General features: G+C 52.4%; 7 protein-coding genes across 7 annotated transcripts; 3 read left to right on the top strand and 4 right to left on the bottom strand.

The window, feature by feature from the left end:
- Nucleotides 1-1,036: 1,036 nt before the first annotated feature.
- On the top strand, nt 1,037-2,124 carry C8Q69DRAFT_408591 (NADP-dependent oxidoreductase domain-containing protein; the record flags this gene model as incomplete). The annotated part of the gene is made up of 2 exons (XM_028628204.1): nt 1,037-1,279; nt 1,438-2,124. The coding sequence occupies 2 exons, from the start codon at nt 1,037-1,039 to the stop codon at nt 2,122-2,124; spliced, it is 930 nt and encodes a 309-aa protein (XP_028481538.1).
- A 1,453-nt stretch (nt 2,125-3,577) lies between these two features.
- Nucleotides 3,578-6,300, top strand: C8Q69DRAFT_515202 (hypothetical protein; the record flags this gene model as incomplete). The annotated part of the gene is made up of 2 exons (XM_028633360.1): nt 3,578-4,050; nt 4,127-6,300. 2 exons carry the CDS (start codon nt 3,578-3,580, stop codon nt 6,063-6,065), a joined length of 2,412 nt encoding a protein of 803 aa, XP_028481537.1. The 3' UTR covers nt 6,066-6,300.
- Nucleotides 6,301-7,531: 1,231 nt separating this feature from the next.
- On the bottom strand, nt 7,532-9,707 carry C8Q69DRAFT_480531 (putative peptidyl-prolyl cis-trans isomerase). Its single transcript, XM_028631532.1, has one exon. The coding sequence runs from the start codon at nt 9,406-9,408 to the stop codon at nt 7,696-7,698; it is 1,713 nt and encodes a 570-aa protein (XP_028481536.1). The 5' UTR covers nt 9,409-9,707; the 3' UTR covers nt 7,532-7,695.
- A 646-nt stretch (nt 9,708-10,353) lies between these two features.
- C8Q69DRAFT_510413 (hypothetical protein) lies at nt 10,354-10,888 on the bottom strand (the record flags this gene model as incomplete). The annotated part of the gene is made up of 2 exons (XM_028633187.1): nt 10,354-10,747; nt 10,821-10,888. The coding sequence occupies 2 exons, from the start codon at nt 10,886-10,888 to the stop codon at nt 10,354-10,356; spliced, it is 462 nt and encodes a 153-aa protein (XP_028481535.1).
- Nucleotides 10,889-12,433: 1,545 nt separating this feature from the next.
- On the bottom strand, nt 12,434-13,873 carry C8Q69DRAFT_408586 (histidine phosphatase superfamily; the record flags this gene model as incomplete). The annotated part of the gene is made up of 1 exon (XM_028628202.1): nt 12,434-13,873. One exon carries the CDS (start codon nt 13,871-13,873, stop codon nt 12,434-12,436), a length of 1,440 nt encoding a protein of 479 aa, XP_028481534.1.
- A 1,283-nt stretch (nt 13,874-15,156) lies between these two features.
- On the bottom strand, nt 15,157-16,562 carry C8Q69DRAFT_447974 (subunit of heteropentameric replication factor; the record flags this gene model as incomplete). The annotated part of the gene is made up of 5 exons (XM_028629255.1): nt 15,157-15,569; nt 15,622-16,002; nt 16,061-16,235; nt 16,288-16,375; nt 16,429-16,562. The coding sequence occupies 5 exons, from the start codon at nt 16,560-16,562 to the stop codon at nt 15,157-15,159; spliced, it is 1,191 nt and encodes a 396-aa protein (XP_028481533.1).
- A 300-nt stretch (nt 16,563-16,862) lies between these two features.
- Nucleotides 16,863-17,808, top strand: C8Q69DRAFT_447973 (putative ARP2/3 complex subunit Arc18; the record flags this gene model as incomplete). The annotated part of the gene is made up of 6 exons (XM_028629254.1): nt 16,863-16,868; nt 16,936-16,981; nt 17,062-17,372; nt 17,445-17,557; nt 17,610-17,688; nt 17,761-17,808. The coding sequence occupies 6 exons, from the start codon at nt 16,863-16,865 to the stop codon at nt 17,806-17,808; spliced, it is 603 nt and encodes a 200-aa protein (XP_028481532.1).
- Nucleotides 17,809-17,815: the final 7 nt, after the last annotated feature.

Raw genomic sequence — 17,815 nt, 5'->3', positions numbered from 1 at the left:
CGTGTCGTGCCACATCATCTCTGTTTAGACTACTTGACTGTCCAACTATTTTCCCCAGGGAGCTCAGCTGGTCTTGATAAATTGATAATGGGGAGCTTTCCTAAACAATGATGCGTGACCCAGGCAGTGGAGGCCTCAACCACGGCGACGCACACGTTAAACCGGTAGTGATTGTTGAGTTGAGAGCCCCCAGGAGGGAGATTATTATATCGTAAGTTCGTAACTCAAATTCAAGGGCTTCGGGCCGCAACGCACGCTTCGCTAGAGTTCTGGGCCCCGTCACGGCATTTGGAGACCAATGAGACTGTGTCCGCCGGCAGACGAAGCCGATGGATTCTAAATCTGTGTTTATCCCACCACGAATGGGAGAAAGTCGGTTACGAACCCAATCTCAGAGAAACAGTAACTGGTGGTGCAAGGTAGAATAGACGGTAGGTCTCGTCTTTTTGAACATTCAAAGCAAGCAACTCGTGGTTCACGGGGTGAGGATCCTGCTTTTCCGTCGCACAAAGTCAGGTAGGTGTGCCTGGGTGATCAGTTAGAAAGAAGACATCCATCGATGTAAAGTTAACTGCCGGTCTGATTAATCAAGTAACGACGACCACCTGCAGCCTCAAGCGGGAGGCTTCAAAGTAACTCAGTGGCAAGCAGCGAGTATAAGAAGTCGCCAGACACCCCGTCGTGCGAGCCTGTTGGGCTTTGATCGAAGTTCCTCCACAATTCCCGACTTCTCGCGGCTTCTTTCTTCTTCTCAAAGGCTCATTCAAGCCTGCTGACCTGGCCGTGTCTTGGCGGCTCCCCCGACCAGCATGACGTAACCGGACAGGTACATACTCTCAGTGTTCTCGATGCTCTCCCTCTGCCGTCAATTTTCCATTTTCAACAGTAAAAAGGAGAAAGAAAGGAAACAAAAAGTGACGGCGCTGATAGTTCTTCCTTGCGCTTCTAGTGTCCAGAGCATTGACCAGCATCTCTCCAGTGTATAATCGCTTCGTCCCTCCCGCGGGAAGACTCGCTGTACTGCAGTCCAAAAACCATGTCGTGGGAAAGAATCACCTTGCGCGCTGTCCACGGCGCCGCGCCGGCCTCGATTCCCGTTTTGATCTACGGGACTGCCTGGAAACATGATCGAACAGCTGAATTGGTGCACCAGGCCCTCAGCGCTGGCTTTCGCGCGGTGGATACGGCCGCCCAGCCTAAGCATTACCAGGAAGACCTGGTGGGAGCTGGGATCCGAAAAGCAATCAGAGAAGAGACCGTGAGACGAGAAGATTTATACGTGAGTACCGGTTCGGACAATACCCAGTGAAATCGAGATTGAGTCGAGGGATCTCTCCTTTCCGGCACCGCGCCGCTAAGCCGTTTCCTGCGTGAAAACATAATCGCTGGGTTGGACCATCACTGACAGGCCTTATCTTACGGGGGGAGGGAATATAGGTGCAAACCAAGTATACCTCTGCCCAAGGCCAGGATCCGCTCCGTATGCCTTACGATCCGACGTCCTCGATCACCGATCAAGTGCACGCTTCCATCCGTTCATCTCTGCATAATTTGCGAATTCGCGAAGAGGTTGATGAGGATGACCAGGCATACATCGATACGGTTCTCCTACATTCTCCGCTCCCCACCATGACCCAAACGCTGGAGGCATGGGCAGCACTCGAGACCTATGTCCCTCACCGCATTCGCAATCTGGGACTCTCCAACTGTACACTGGCCGTTTTGGAAGAATTGTACAGGTCCCCGCAGGTGCGCATCAAGCCGGCTGTTATCCAGAACCGGTTCTACCCCACGACGCGGTTCGACGGCCCTCTGCGCGCCTTCTGCCGCGAACATGGAATCATCTACCAGAGCTTCTGGACCTTGACGGCAAATCCGCAGCTGCTACGCAGCGCAGAGGTTGCGATGCTGGCGCAGGAAGCCGGTATCAGCACGGCAGCTGCGCTGTATTGCCTGATCTTGGGGTTGGGACACACCACCGTCCTGGATGGCACCACGAACGCGGTTCATATGGCGGAGGACCTGGCGGCTCCGAAACAAGTGGAGCGCTATGCGACAGAGCGACCAGACGCATGGCAGAAACTGCTGGCTAGCTTCAAGACTCTGATCCGGGACGATTCTTGACCGCTGAGCGCCAGGTCACACGTTGCAGTGAGTGAGCGATTATTATTATCATCATTAGAGTTTGACTCGTTCCCGCGTCGGAGACATTTATTACTCCCGCACCGCGAGGAACACAGTTGTTGCAGTGCGGACAACGGTTTGTGGTAGACTAATAGAGAATGGCAAGCTGGTCCCGATCGCGAAGAAGAACAAGAAAAAAGGGGGAAAGGGAAAAGATGCAGAAAGTGCAGAAGACGATCTCCACGACTGGGACTGGCGCTCTCATAACCGTCTGTCCTTCTCGTCGAGTTGCGCAGTGCTCTTTGGCGTAGGAGGATCGTGGAAATAATCATAATACGGCGATCCGGGAAGGTTAGGTAGGTTCTTGCATGACGACGACGGAGGTGGTCGTGGACTCGGCTAGCCTAGGCCGCCGCCCTCGCTGTTCCAGAGATTCCAGTCCAACAGAGTCGACCAGCAGCGGTAGCGAGATCCTTGTACCTCCACGGCCCAGGGAGTCTCTTGTTCTTGCCGTACCTTTTTTTTTTTTTTTTTGATTTGATTCCAAGAGTTCCAATATATCTAGTCAACAAGTGTATGGTATATTCTTTCTTAGTCACCAGCGCCAGGTGTGGGGAACGAGCCGTGTTGGATGAGTCAGCAGCGCACGGGCCATCTAGCGGCGGATTGACCTCATCGCGCCAAGCATCTGGAGATTTCCGTTGTTCGCAAAGAAAGAAGAGAAGCAGCAGCAAAGACATCTTCTCGTCTACTGACCACCACCACCACCACCAAACATCTCTGATCTCCTCCCTCCATCCCGTCCTCCATCCCGCCCTCCTGTTTCCCGCTTTGTCCGATCTTCCCTTCCTCCGCCCAGAGTCACCTCCCACTTGGCCTTCGTCTGGCGCCGTGAGCCCCGTGGCTCTCTGCCCGTCCTGATCCCGCTAGGCGAATATTGAGCCTATCGAGCCGTGGGGGTTTCCTATCCTTAGCCACCATCGACGCTGTCCATCCTCATCGGGTAGCCGCGCGCTCACTGCGCCTGCAAGTTGCACATTTGCCTACTGTCTGTCCCTTGACAGTCATTTGGCGTCTTCTAGTTCATCTAGGGCCCAGCGACCCCGCGCCAGCAGGCCTTTTCCGCCATCCGCGGCGCCCGCTCTCCGCCGTCTGACAGGAACGTCCTCTTTGTCCTCCGGCCCTGGATCGCGACAACAGCTCGAATCGGACCCTTCACGACGTGACGGCCTTTCAAATACTTCGTCGAGGTCGATTCGACAGTATTTGTCCTCTTTGCAACGCCCATTCTCTTCCGGTCATCCTCTGACTTCCGTTGCTCGGACCAAGTATCGCCGTCCCGACGTTAATAAATCGAGATTTCGGGGAGTAAGTGTGAGCCTCTGCTCACATCTATCACCCATCTCGCCATCATTCGTTGCCATCGGTAGTCAGATTGCCCTCCACGGAACCGATGGGTGTGACAGATGTGACTCCGGGCATGACCCGGAAGAGACCTGCGCCTGGCGCGTCTCCCGCCGTGCATCCTCAGATGGCTTCGATCTCCGGCTACTCTCCCAATCAAGGACCTCAGTTGTCCAATGACCAATTCCTCCAATGGGGCCAGAATACGAGCCCTACGGCAGTGAACCCGGCGGTCTTCCCGGATATCAACTCGTACAATGCAGGCTATGTTTCGTCTCAGGATGGCTCTGCCACGCCGACGTCCACCCAGCTGGCACGTCGATCCATGAGCCAGATCGTCAGCAGAACGCGGTCATACGATCAGCCGCAAAGTCCGCTGATGGATCACAACGGCAGCAATGTCTCGGAGACCGGAGGCTGGGGAGAGAGTCTGGCGGAATTGCAGCAGAGAGCGCTTATCGCCAAGAGAGAGGCTCAAGCCAAGAGAAAGCAAATTCCGCCTTTCGTGCAGAAACTAAGCAGGTAAATCCTCCCCTCCCCCACCAACATGGGCACTTCCCGGAACCGTGTTAGTGGATGGCTGACTCCCACATCACAGTTTTCTCGACGAGTCCAAAAATACCGACCTGATCAGATGGTCGGATGATGGCAATTCTTTTATCGTCCTAGATGAGGATGAGTTCGCAAAGACCCTGATACCGGAGTTGTTCAAACATAACAACTATGCCTCGTTCGTCCGCCAACTGAACATGTATGGTTTTCACAAGAAAGTCGGCCTATCGGACAACTCCATGCGGGCGAGTGAACGGAAGAATAAGAGCCCCAGCGAGTATTCCAACCCGTACTTCAAACGTGGCCACCCCGACCTTCTGTGGCTGATCCAGAAGCCGAAGAATGTTCCCGGACAGGGAGCCAAGTCTGGCAAAGGCCACTCTCGCGCGAAAACCGACGATGGTGAGGAGAACGAAGGTGAAGAGTATGGAGACGGTGCACATGGGCAGAACGACCGCTCCAGACCCCATGGACAGCTCTCCCTGACGGGCGCGGGTTATCTGCAAAAGGAGCAACTTGCCGGTGTCTACCGCGAGCTCCAGGCCATCCGCCAGCAACAGCAGATTATCTCGAGCACGATCAGCAAGCTGCGAAGAGAGCATGAGCAACTGTACGCCCAGGCCGCTACCTTCCAGGAACAGCATACTCGCCATGAGAATTCCATCAACGCCATTCTTACGTTTCTGGCCACCGTCTATAATCGCAGTCTGCAGGATGGTGGCCAGGGCATCGGCAACCCTTTCGTCGGCGCCATCCCTCAAGACCAAGGCAATGTGGTTGATGTTGGCGATGACTACAGCCTGAGCCGCTTTGACGGCGAGATACCCGGTTCGGACGGCCAGAGATCAGCGAAGAGACAGCCACTGCTGCTGAAAGCACCCCCTGTTGCACTTGACCGTCCGAGCAGAGCGCATACATTGTCCCCCTCGGCTACCCATACGACCTTTGATCAGTCCCGCAGACCTTCCCACGTCCGACAAGCCAGCGTACCCCAGTCCGGCCACGTCGAAGAAGTGTTTGACGCCAACAGTCCGCAGCGAAGAGCGTCTCAACAGAGCCAGCATTCGAACCAGCGATTGCCACAGGGCGACATCATGTCCGTCATCCAGAACTCGAACGCACGCCATGGTATCCCCGCTACGACTATGGCCGACTTCCCTACTGTCCTCTCCTCCCTCGAGAGTTCCGGCGGTAACTCCCCACTAACCCCGAAGCAACGTGCTGATATGATCCGACTTATGATGAATGAGACTAATTCGGCCGATCCGGCTGTTACAGCCTCGTCCAACAACGCCTTGATCACGCCCACGCCGCCGCCAATGCCCCAGAACTATGCCAACCATCTTGCTAGCACACGCACTGAGATCGATAACCTCACCAAGATGCAAGCCGAACAGGACCGCTCTGTCCAGAATCTGACCAATTTGCTGCAGCCGCTTAGCCCAACTGGTACCATCCCGGGCATTGGTGAACAGGCCAACGGGGTCCAGCCATCGCTCGATCTTGACCAGATATTCAACAGCGATTACTTCTCTGAGATTCCGGATATTGATAAGAGTGGCCTCGACTTCCCTGAGTCAACGGCGGCCCCGCCTCAGACGGTTCCCGCTTCCGCAGATCCCACCAGCGATCTGTTCAGCTTCGACAATCTCCCGTCTGGAGCTGAACCGGACCTCTTCGATGACGCAAATGTTATCTCCAACCACGATTCTCAAGCTACGCCGTCTACATACTACGAGGGCTACCAGGATTACAACAAGGCCGCGGGTCTAAACGGTCATGCTGGTGGCACACCCTCGGGCTTCACGGCTGCGCGTCGCAACACGAACGAACCAGGCAGGGCCGTGGAGACCTTCACTGATAGCGAGTCGACGTCTCCTGCTGGCGCAAGAGATGACAACGCCCAGCTTTCTACGAGGAATCTTCCTGACTCTGAAGGAGGTAAGGGGAATGGTGGTGGTGGAAAACGTCGCAGAAAGGCGTAATCTAACCTCGAGGAAACAGAGCGCGCGGAGTGACCGTCCTTTTTTCTTCTTCTTAATACCAATCTTGATCCGGAATGCAAACGCAAACATATTCTACGGCCAAGGCAACGGGGACAGGATGAAAGCTTCCATACAAAAGGAACAAGACGCTGTGGATGATTGCAATATCTCGTTTGGAGTACAAATCTCTCTAATCTCTTTTTCCCTTTCTCGAACCACCGATGCCCGCGATGTGACGAAAACGAAACTCCCCACATGATTTGATGCTTTCCAGCACCTTTCCTTCTATCCTCTGTAATTACTCTATTCTCTTGGATTTTCTTCTGGCGTGTCGTCGTTTTCTGTTGGATGGGACATTCTACAGTACTATATTTCTGATATAACTGTGATACGGAGACTGTCTAGCATCACAAGATGGTCCGGAGCAGATGGCCAATGTCTTCCTGGTATGAGGCAAAAGGTTACTGAATCACAGTCCATCGAGTTATCGTTGATAACAGATACAAAATTGCTGGATGCAAAAGAGAGAAATAGGAAACGCCGAAGAAAAAGTAAAAAGAGAGATAAGATGCAAAGACAAAAAAGGAGGCATCAAATGAACAAGAAGGGCAGATAACCGAACTGGAAACGAGAAAGGAAACGAAAAATATATCCTGCTCTTTCCGTGATCGCTACTACATCTGCCAGCCCGAGCTCTAACAACAACAACAACAACAACAACAACACGGCAGCGGTGGAAGCCCGTCAATTCAACGATATGAGTGGTTCACACGGGCCCGTCATGAGAAAACGGTCGGCATATACGAGGTGGTCGGACCACAATTTGTCTGGATTCCTTTTCCGCGCAGCTACTATTTTTTCCCTGGTTTTTGCGTTTTTCCTTGTTTTTTCTACACACGCAACAACCCCAGACCCACTTTCCCTATATTCCGTTCCTACTATGACTATTTCATATAGGGCGATCTTGTCGGGATCTTGTCCCTGCCTATCATGTAAATGGGATCTGGTAGAGTCTAAGGAGCAAGAAAACACACGGCGGAAAAGAGGTCGAGCACATAACATACACGCATAACTCTTTGTGAATGGCTTTCTTTACTGGTACAAGCCTGGGGCTTATTGTTTCCTTTCTTTCTCTTTTTCTTTTTTCCCACTTGGGTCCTTTTCTCTTCTTCCCGCTGCAGCGCACATGATCACCGCACGGAGCCTTATAAACACGCATACAAGATACACCTACCTTTTCGACTTCGCTACTCTCACCTTGATACGCGATGAAACCCTCCCCTTCCTACTGTTTTTTTCTTTTCTCTTTGTTTTTCTACAATACACGCAGTTTCCTTTTGCATGTACTGGGATATGAATACGTATCAGCAAACGGAGATAGGCTGCAGTACATACATAATATACGGATTGTGTCTTCGGTGTACTCATGTGTCTGGTGCCTCTTGTAGAATTCTAGACTTTGTAGACTGCATACTAATCAAAGTAGAGACTATTGGTGGCTACAGATATATACATACGTTGCTTTACTCTTTTTGTTCGTCCAGTAGGCGGGGAATGTGGTTCCGCTCCGCTCCGCCGGTATGTATATTATATTATGTAGATTGAGATCCTAGCTGCTAGTTATATCCTATCACCGCCTCCGCTCGCGATCCCATTCTAGATCTCCCGTCCGACCCCGCTTCAATTCTCGCTCTTGATCCCGCGCGCTGACTCTGCCTTTTCGCCGCTCGCCGACGATTTCTTTCTCTCTTTGTCGCGGATCAATCACTACTAACGAGTCCGCTTCCTCATGCTGTTTCTTCCAGTTAAGGTCCTTTCCGAACTTGTCCTTGCCAAAGCGCAGTTCGTGTGTCATCCAGCTGTGATCGTCATCGTCGTCAGCGGCTTCTTTGGCTTCTGCCTCCGGATCGTCCCATGCCTTGCAGGACTGGCAGTTTGCGATGAAATGTAAATCGCAGAGTTGAGCTTCTTCGTCCTCTTCGCCTGCGTCATTTTGCCGCTCTGCAGTACTGGATTTTCTCCCTTTGTGCGTTTCGTTGTGATGAGTGTGGGCGTCAGCGCTTTCGAGACGTGCCTTGAAGGCGTTGAAGAGCTTGAGAGCCTCTGCTTCAGCGGGGCTGCTGAAGCCCGTCAAGCCATTCGTGCTGCTCCCCTTGCCCACGCCGCTGGCGCTGCCTGGAGGTGGACGTCTGCGACCGCGGATCGACGTCTCTGGGATCATCTCTTCCAGCGCGGATTTCTTTCTCCCTGTTTCGACAGGGGCGGTAGCGATGTTTCGTTTCATGGACGCCTTCAGAGAGGCGATCTCCTCATTGGCTTTTTCGAGCGCAGATTTTCGCAGTGGCGGAGTGGGTGACCTAGGCGGGGATCGAGAAGGCTCCTCTGGATTAGGCAATGGTAATTGCAGATTAGGATCGGGTGTCTTTGGACGGTGTCTGCGATCCTCTGGACTACGGGACGGTGATTTTGATCGTTGTCGTTTCCGCGGCCGTGGTTCTGGCTCTGCCTTCACTGCATCTGTCGTTTCCTTCTCCTCTTCCTTCTTGGCCTTCGTTTTAGGTTCCTTCTCCAGCACGCCCCCGTCGGAGACGAGCTTCGTATTGAATTTCGGCTTCGCAGGCACCGCAGGCATGTCCTCATCCTCCGCCTCATCTCCGCCGAAACTCAACAGCGTCTTTCCACCCTTGGCCTTCTTCTTTTTCTTAACCACCGGCCTTTCCTCCTCTTTCTTCTCGGCCACGGCGACCTTGTCTCTTTTTCTGAGCTTGCCCTCAAACGGCCCGAGGTCGTTCACCTCGCTTCCAGTAATTCTTATTCCGTAGACCGGCCGTTCTGTCCCCTCCACTAATTCCGCATCCGCGATCTTCACCACATTGTAGATGCTGTCGCCTTCAATGCGCCCGAAGAGCGTACAGGTGTTGTTCATCTCACGCTCCGTGTTCGCTAACGTGATGAAGAACTGGCTCCCGTAAGAACCATCCTCGCCCTTGGCCATACCCAGCAGACCACGCCGGTTGAAGCGTAACCGACTGTGGAATTCATCCTTGAACACGACCTTCTCGTTCGGATCTCGTCCTTCCGGATCGTATTCGAATTCCGGCTCTTCGTAGATGGACGTACCCCCGGATCCTGTCCCCGTGGGGTCTCCGCCCTGGATGACGAAATTGGGTACTACGCGGTGGAAAATCGTGCCCACGTAGTAGCCGTCCAGGCAGTGTTGGAGGAAGTTTTTGCATGCGAGAGGGGTCTGTTTCGCGAAGAGGGAGATGTGGAGCGGTCCGACGGTCGTGTGCAGCGTCGCGGACGCCGTTGGTGGCGGCTCAGTATTGTAGTGGGAGGACATTTCTGATGATGATAGTTCGGTTCGTCTATGTACGTCGTTTGGAAAATCGGAGTTAGACTATATGCAGGGAGATAAGAGTAGTTGTATATTATAGTTATGTTTCGCGCGGCGAATTTGAGCGTCAGGACCGTCCCTCCGCGGAGGGTGGTCGACAAGAACAAGCTTTTGGAATTGAGTATTCCTTGGTGCAAGTCCGCTAGTCGAGTAGAGGCGACAAGCGCGGAGGTTGCGCTTCAAGTAGCGCTATGATCCAGAGTGAACAGTTGCTGTCGGGAGGGTAATTCAGTTAATTGATTAAGGTAGTTGAGAAACTAGGATGAGCTCAGTGGCAGTAAGTTAGTTACCTAATGGGGAATTCCGCGGTCATGTGCCGCGTCCATATCTCAAACTGCGCGAAAATTGTCGACTTTGGAGTTTTACTATTACTACTTATTTCATTCGATGTGTTATTGTGGTTAGATTTCAGATTCTCCTATGTTTTTATTTTTGGTTTTCTGTGGTATGCAATATGTTGGGCGAATAGATCATTCCAAAGGCGATGAGGTCAGAATTGTGGAAATCTTTTCCATCGAAATAGGGGAATTTGACAGTATATTTTTTTATTAGATTGGTGTCCGTTTCTGTTTTGCATTGATTTGGCCATTCCTGTTTTCTAGGGAGTATCTACACTAGAAATATAGAGATTACAGTAAGTGTTCGATATATTTCTATGTGGTAGCCTAGTCCATGTTGACAAGATACTCTCCATTCTTCGACCTTTCAGCTACGATGGCTTGAATAATATATTGGAATATCATGTACAGGTAATGGCCATGCCGGATTACATTCGTAATTGTATTATTATCACATCACATAAGGGCATCACTGTCATCCGCAGAATTAGGTATGTAAAGTCGCGAATAACCTCCATCCTCCAGGATATATCCTTCACGAAGAAAGTAATCCCTACAACAAGGCAACGACACCCAGCGCTCCCGCCATGACCGCTCCGCCAGCCATGACCTGCGCCGTCGGCTGAGCAGCAGCATTTCCCTTTGACGATTTAATCTTCAACACGCTAGTATAGACATGGTCGATGGCCGACTGGCCACTCAGGAGCTCACTCTTGACCTCCTTCGGAAGTCCGGTGAACCACTTCGGAGGCGCTGTGGTATCAATATGCTCGAGGTAAGTGCTCCTGGTGAGCGTGGGCACAGCTGTATTGAGCACACTTAGGGCGCTTTCATAATCGGATCGTGTTCCGATGCTGGAATAGGCGGATTTCAGCGCGCTGGCGAGTTTGGTAGCGGTCTTGCTGTTTGTTACGCCAGTGACACCGACTTGGCTTAGGTATTCTTCGCTGTGTGTAGTGTATTGGTTAGCTGGTTGCTTGATGGAAGGTAGTGTAGCGGATGATGTCTAGTAATACGTACGCTGAGTCGCCAGCTGCAACGCCGCTGGCGGCAGCCAGGAGGCAGAAAACCAGAGACTTGATCTGCATGGTTGTAGATAGGAAGTTTCGATATTGAAGAATCAAAAACAAAAAGTAACGAGTGTGGATGGTCACTGGATAATCGATGTAGTATGGCAACTGCTACTTTCAGATCAACATGTAAAAGCCAGAGAAATCACAGAGTAAACAACCAAACAAAGGAACACGAGCCGGCTTTATACCTTAAATAGTCTGCAACGCAGAAATACTGCCCAAATCAGCTAAATTTGGGGGCTTAAACGGGATATCCCATGGTCACTGGCGGTAAACCGCAGGCAACCACCTGGAGATGTGACTCTGTCACCCTCACGTCCAATCGCAGCGGTGTTCCTGTGAAGCATAGAGCTAACAAAGAGCCGTGACAAAGAAAGGACCGGAAAGAGCCTTGCAAAGAGCCTCATCTCCACCTTTCAACAGCTGGTGAGACCACTCGGATTGAAAATTCGAGGTTAGCGTGGGTTCTAGTGGGCGCCTGATATTTAGATAATCTCATATGCACGAGTAGGATCAGTCGCTATCCGAAATTGAAACTTGACCCCCAAGGGCGCTAGAGTTGGTGGAAAGTCGAGTTGGAAATCTTTGTCCTCCCCTACATTTGCAAACATGGTATAAAGCGGCCCCCAATCGAATGGTATTGGCTTGATCAGCACCTCAGCGTCGTACAAAAGCCTCCGACGGACTTCGAGACTATCTAGAAAGGTTGTCCCTGGCAGAAGCTGTCGAGGTTCTCGCTTACATTGCGTGTCAACGCGAAGGCTGTTTCTGGCCGAGCCTTGCTCGCTAGCTTCATTTTATATCTCGATTTGGTTCAAGCGAAGCTTAGTATCATCGTTCCTTGCAATACCTATGGTCAGGTTTGAAAGCCTTGTTCAGTAGCGCTAGCTGCGTGCCTAGTTAGCATCCAGGACAAACTACTTAAGGTGTTCATGGGCAAGAAGATGGATGAGTGCCATCGGCAGTTGGTGTTTGTTTCCCTCCGGGCAGAAAGGGGGATAGAGGATAGTAACAGGCTAACAGCTCATCTCGTATAAGCCCCAGACTGTGGCTGAATTAGTATCATGCTGATCGTGGCGCGTGGGATAGTCTCGATGCGGGGTTCCGAGTACTTAGGTACCTAGGTAAGTATTGTCTGAGTTGTAGAGTCGATTCTCACTCACGGATTGTGGCAGATCAGTCAATTACGACTACGCTAGCGGACTTTGATATCCACGTTCGAGGAGAGTTATTTCATTTCTCTCTTTTGACCTCCTACAGAGATTGGATTTATGACCTAATTGGGTATTTTAATTCATTTGCTCATGTCTGATATTTTCGCTCGTAGCTTCATTAACGACATATAAACCATAGAAAATTTCATAACCAGGGCTTCACCCATCGTGATTAAATGACAGCTCCTTAGATAAACAAGGCTGCCCAGCAAGCTGGTTCCATAAAGCTGCACTGAGTGTTATTATATCCGTCCAGATCATGCGCTGGACATAAGTCAGGTGGTTGAGCATGAAAGATGACAAACTCAGAAGTATGTGTTGCAATTCTGGTTTCCAACACAAGCCTTTAAACGGAGGTCCTCTTGTCTTCCACGACGGTGCTGGCAATAGCTGGGCCGGCAGCTCTCCTCTTGGCGAGTCTGAATCCACCCAGCAGGAAGAACAGCGCCTCGAGACCGAGGATGACACCCAGAGTGACCATGGCTCCGATGACACCGGCAACGGCAAGAGACATGCCGTGATGGGAGCCGGAAGTGCTGGAAGTGGAGGAGGAGTTGCCGGAGCTGGTGGACGCGCAGGTGCTGTCAGTGTTGCCACAAGCCTGGCACCACTGCTCCTGAGAGGAAACAGCGAACTTGTTCGTGCCGTCGACAAAGTCGGACCAGGACAGGAGAGTGTTGTCCTGGCCAAAGAGCGGGTACACTGTGGGCTCGGATCCAGCGGTGATGGTGCTGTTGTGGAACAGGAATCGCACCTTGATATCGGACGCAGGGGGCATGGTTTCAGTCGAGTTGGTGACCAGCTCCCACGACATCGAGGAGGCGTAATCGGGGATACCCGTGAAGTTGACGGACGCAGCAGGCAGCTGGGCGAGACCGAAGTAGGACTGGAAAGTGCCATAGGCGCCAAACTGGATGTTCAGCTTTGATTTGCCGCCGGAGGTGATGGTCTCGTTCAATGCCTGGACGACCTGACCGGCCAGAACAGCACCAAGGATGGCGCGAACGGGGTCTGAGGCATTGTAGGCCAGATTGTACTCGTGGATGTTGGCCAGGACCTGGAGCTGCTGGAAGACCTGGGGAGTCAGCAGGTCGGCCGAGGGGAAATCGCTGCTCGAGTTGTGGATCGAGGCAACGTTGAGATAGTCGAAGATGGTGTAGGCATTCTTGTAGGTCATCTCATCCTCGGTGAACGTGCGGTTCAGCATGGGAGACAGGCCCTGGTAGAAGCTCTTGGTGGACTCCAACAGACTGTTGTACTGCGGAGAGCTGAAGTAGTTGTTGCTGCTGACCTCGGCCTTCTGGCAGTCGCTCGAGGCCTGCAACCAGGCCGAGTTCTCGCTGTTGGAACCGGTTGAGACCTCCGCGACGGGGATCAGCTGATAGCCATTCAACGGGGCCTCCACGGTGGTGCCATTGCGGAGAGTCTGCGTCGCAGTCGAGCCCACGGGGGGGTAGAGACCCTGAAGGAAGCCGGTGGCCGAGTTCATCAGCACGTCGTCGTCCGGGGCGGAGGCGATGACCTGGGTCGTGGAGACAAGCTCATCGTTGATGCCCTGGATCTGGAGGGACGAATTGGCGGAGATGTAACGATCATGGTAGTAGCTACCGGCCATGTACACCTCGCGGTAGCCCAGGTCTGTCAGGACGGTGGGCGGCGTTGACTTGGAGGTCCGATCTCCATGGCGCACAAACATATAGGCGCCCAGGACTCTCTCTGCGGCGACGAGCTGGCCCAGAGGCAGCGCCGTGAGGGCCAGCAGAAGGCTGGACGAAATGGACTGCATCGTGCACGATTGTAGGGCCGTCAGCGTTACTATGAGCCTCTACCACTTGACGACTCGAGTTGCGATGTGCACGGGAATCACCAGGAGGACAAAACCCATGCGCCGGACTCTGTTGCCCTTGCCCTCTTTATATAAAGTCAGTCTGGTTCCGCGGGAATTCTCTTATCAATCCATCAGCGGGGGAAGCTAATCGAGACGAAGATGGGGTTGGAACCCCTCCTCCTCGGCGCACCTTTTCTGCTTTTCTCCCATGCGATACTACTCTGCGAGGTAGCAGTATGGGACCATCCACAGGCATCTCCCGATCCGTGTGCGGGGATTTGCTCAAACCACGAGTGACAGGGAATCTTCATCGGTTCAAACTTCAAGCCATTGGGCGGATAGGTCCGACACTTGCTCTAGTGGAAGTAAACTGGCTGGCTTGGGCTAGTCTATCGCAAGTCCAGATTAATAGGAACGATCGAAAGAAGCTCGGCCGCTCAAGTGGGCCATTGACCGATGCCGGCTTAATTATCTTGCAGGCTTGACAGGGCAGACTGGATTCCAGATCTGGCCGCGGAGATGGAGATGTGCAAAGAGACACTCGCCATCGTTGACTAACGACGGTCACTAATCGGCCTCAGGTTGTTAAGTTGCCCGCGGAGATGAATGCTGCAGTCTGGGTTGAGCCGTAGCTCACTTGGAGAAACCACCGGAAAAGTTGTACATTGACTCTATGAAGATTAACGATTATCATCGGCAATAATAATAATAAGTGATTGATCTGATCTGACCGTGCGCACGGTTGCTTGCTTTCCTTTTCCTTCGCATCCTATCTTCTTCTTCTGTCGGACGCCAATCAGCGCCACTAAACTCTCACAGCAAAGGCCTCCAGAACAAGATGCCCACTCTCTTTACGAGCTTGTTTACGACCAGTGACAGTCTCGAGCCTGATAGGCATTATTGGCGGTAAGAATCCATTGGTACTGCTCTCTTTTAGCTCCAGCCGTGGATGACCGCGGGGGCAAAATGTCCATGACACATGTCGGAGTCATTGACTTGGCTCCAGTGCAATCTGAGATTATTGCAATAAGAGACGTGAGGATATGTCACCATAGTTTGAGGCTGCGCGAATCAGAATAGAAGACTCGTACGATAATGCTTGTCATGCTTTTTAGGTGCTACATAAGTCACACAGATTGTATACAACCCTTGCCGGATCATTACCGAGCTCAAATCCCAGAAACTCCTTGTGCAAATCATATGTAGAATGTCTCTTTTAACGCTCAATAACAATAGACACCTCATGTCTCCATAGCCACCCCTTTCTCCCCTATTAACTCACACCCATTCCGTACCACACCAACCAGTCCGCCCGTCTGTAGGGTTTCCGAGCCACCGCCGGACAGTCGCCATTCAACTTCAGCCAGGCCCTCGAGCCAAGTGACTCTCGTCTGTGCCGGCACTTCAAGTTTCTGCAGCTGCTCGCCTAGTGCTGTCAATATATCAGCCAAGGCCAGTCCCTTGTTGGCCTTGAGCGTGTTGAGCGTCGTCAGACACGACGTGACATCGCTGGTGGCTAGAAGCGTAGAGACGATCTCGCGGATATCTGACGGGTGAGGTGCGGCAATGCAGTCGTAGATGGTCTCGTTGGTGATCGTTTCTGGCTCGGGCAGTGGTCGGTCCTTGGGTTCGTTTCGCAGAGGGAGCGGTATGCCTAGTATTGTTAGCGGGTTGCAAATCAACCATTGCGGTTAAAGGGGACTGACTGCTTGCATGGCATGCTTGGAGCACGTTCAGGGCTCGTCGCATATCGCCCTTACTGAGCTTCACCAGACTATCCACTGCCTCCGGCTGGATGCGCACGTGCTCCTTCTCAACGACCTGGTCTACTAACGACCGGATATCGGCCTCCTTTAGAGGGCTGAACCGGAATCTTGTACACCGTGATAGCAGTGCTGGTGATAGCTTGTGCGTGTAGTTGGCTATGATGCAGAACCGTGTGTTGGCGGTATATTTCTCCATGATCCGACGCAATGCCATCTGCGCGGTGGCCGTCATCGCATCTGCCTCATCGAGGATAATCAGTTTGAAGGCACCCAACCCTGATCCCGAGGTTTGAGGTGCTATGGAGAAGATCTGCTTGGTACCTGCCAAAGCAGGGTCAGCTTTCTTGCGCATCCTGGAGAGGGAGATGATGCAACGCACTCGCAAAGGTTTTGATTTGTTCTCGCACGACATCAATGCCTCGGTCATCACTTGCATTCAGCTCCAGCACCATCTGTCGCATGTTTTTGGTGCCGTAAATTCGTCGTGCGAGGGCAAGAATCGTGGACGTTTTTCCAGTTCCCGGGGGACCGTAAAGGAGGAGATGCGGTAATCGCTGCGAACAAGCTCAGCAAAGAATCACGACGCTCTCAACAGGGATATCCTACATTTGACTCGATGAATTTGTTAATGGTAGCGAGAATATCTTGGTGACCGGCGACATCGTCTAGGCTATTGGGACGGTATTTCTCGACCCTAAACTGTACGTTAGAGTACCATCACGGCATTCTGAGGTCTTCCATTCGCACCAAGGTAGGTTGTCCTGCGCTTCAACTGGCAGGTCTGCAGCTGTTCGCTTTCCTTTGGCCGTACTGTCGGAGCTGAACTGGATCGCACCCTTAGGAGGGGCATCTACATCCATTTCATCCTCGTAATCGGACATCCTTGGGACAATTAATTATAATATAGGTTTGAAATTGAACCCAATGAACCGAGAAAGAAGTCAGAGCAAATGTTCAAAGGAAATCATCAACTCGACGCGTCGGGCGAGCGAGCGCGTAAAGAGGTTCGGCGCCGGAAAATCATTGGGCGGTCAGCCCTACTGTACGTCGATGACATGCGGACGTCGAGCTGTCCGCCCAACGGCTCTTCTGTCCAGAACATCTCCAGGGCAGCAGTCAACACAACCATCCTACATAGACTGGTTCTGGTGGGACGTGTTGTCTTGCGAACTATCTCCGCCATGCCTGTATGTCACGGGTTTGACCCTATCTCTCGTGGAAGGCGTTTGTTTTGCTGACTGCTGTGACCGCTAGGCATACCATTCCATCTTCCTGGAGGACCAAGGTGTTGCCGTGATAGGTACGACACACGACTTCGCCCTCCCCTCCTCCTCTCAGGGCATTCCCCCCCTAGCCATATACGCTCTCAATGACAAGAAGAGTCATCCACATATACTTACTCCGCTGCGCTCACAGGCAATTTCCCGCTCCTCCCCCTCCGCACCCGCACACGCGGCCCCGCATACACTCTCCCCGCGCTTCCGCCCTCGACGTCCGACGTCGATGTTGACCCCGATAGCGAGTCGTACGACTGTGTCGATGAGATCCTCTCTCTTTTCCGTGCCAATGCCTTCTTCCGCAACTTCGAGATCAAGGGGCCCGCCGACCGCATGCTGATCTACGGTATCCTGTTCGTCAGCGAGTGCCTGAGCAAGGTGAAGCCGGGCATGACAGCCAGAGAGGCAGAGAAGGTGGGTTGTCAATCCTTCCCCTGGTGTTAAAGCTGCACTCAGGAGCTGATATATATTCATTGTCTGACATAGGCTCTGATCAATGCTGCTCTCGACCAATTCGCGATTCCCGGTGACGTGTCTTTCCCCCTGAACCAGGCCTTTGAGCCTCCCCGCGATCGCCAAGACGCAGAAACGCTCAGACAGTACGTATCATCCGTTCCATAAGCTTGCATACGTGTAGACTGACTTCAATAGGTACATCTCCCAAGTGCGACAAGAGATTGCTGTTCGATTGCATGCGAGATTATACCCGGGCGGTGTGGGTCCGTCCAAGGTGAGTTGCGAGGACCCCGTTCTAGATTCTACTTTATCGGGATCCCTATATCTGACTGACGCTTATATACAGTGGTGGCTAAGCTTTGCCAAGCGGAAGTTCATGGGAAAGAGTCTGTAAATAGCTT

This window comes from Paecilomyces variotii (genome assembly GCF_004022145.1).
Source record: "Paecilomyces variotii strain CBS 101075 chromosome Unknown C8Q69scaffold_15, whole genome shotgun sequence".
NCBI classification, from domain to species: Eukaryota; Fungi; Ascomycota; class Eurotiomycetes; order Eurotiales; family Thermoascaceae; genus Paecilomyces; species Paecilomyces variotii.
This window is presented reverse-complemented; position numbering and strand designations above follow the sequence as displayed.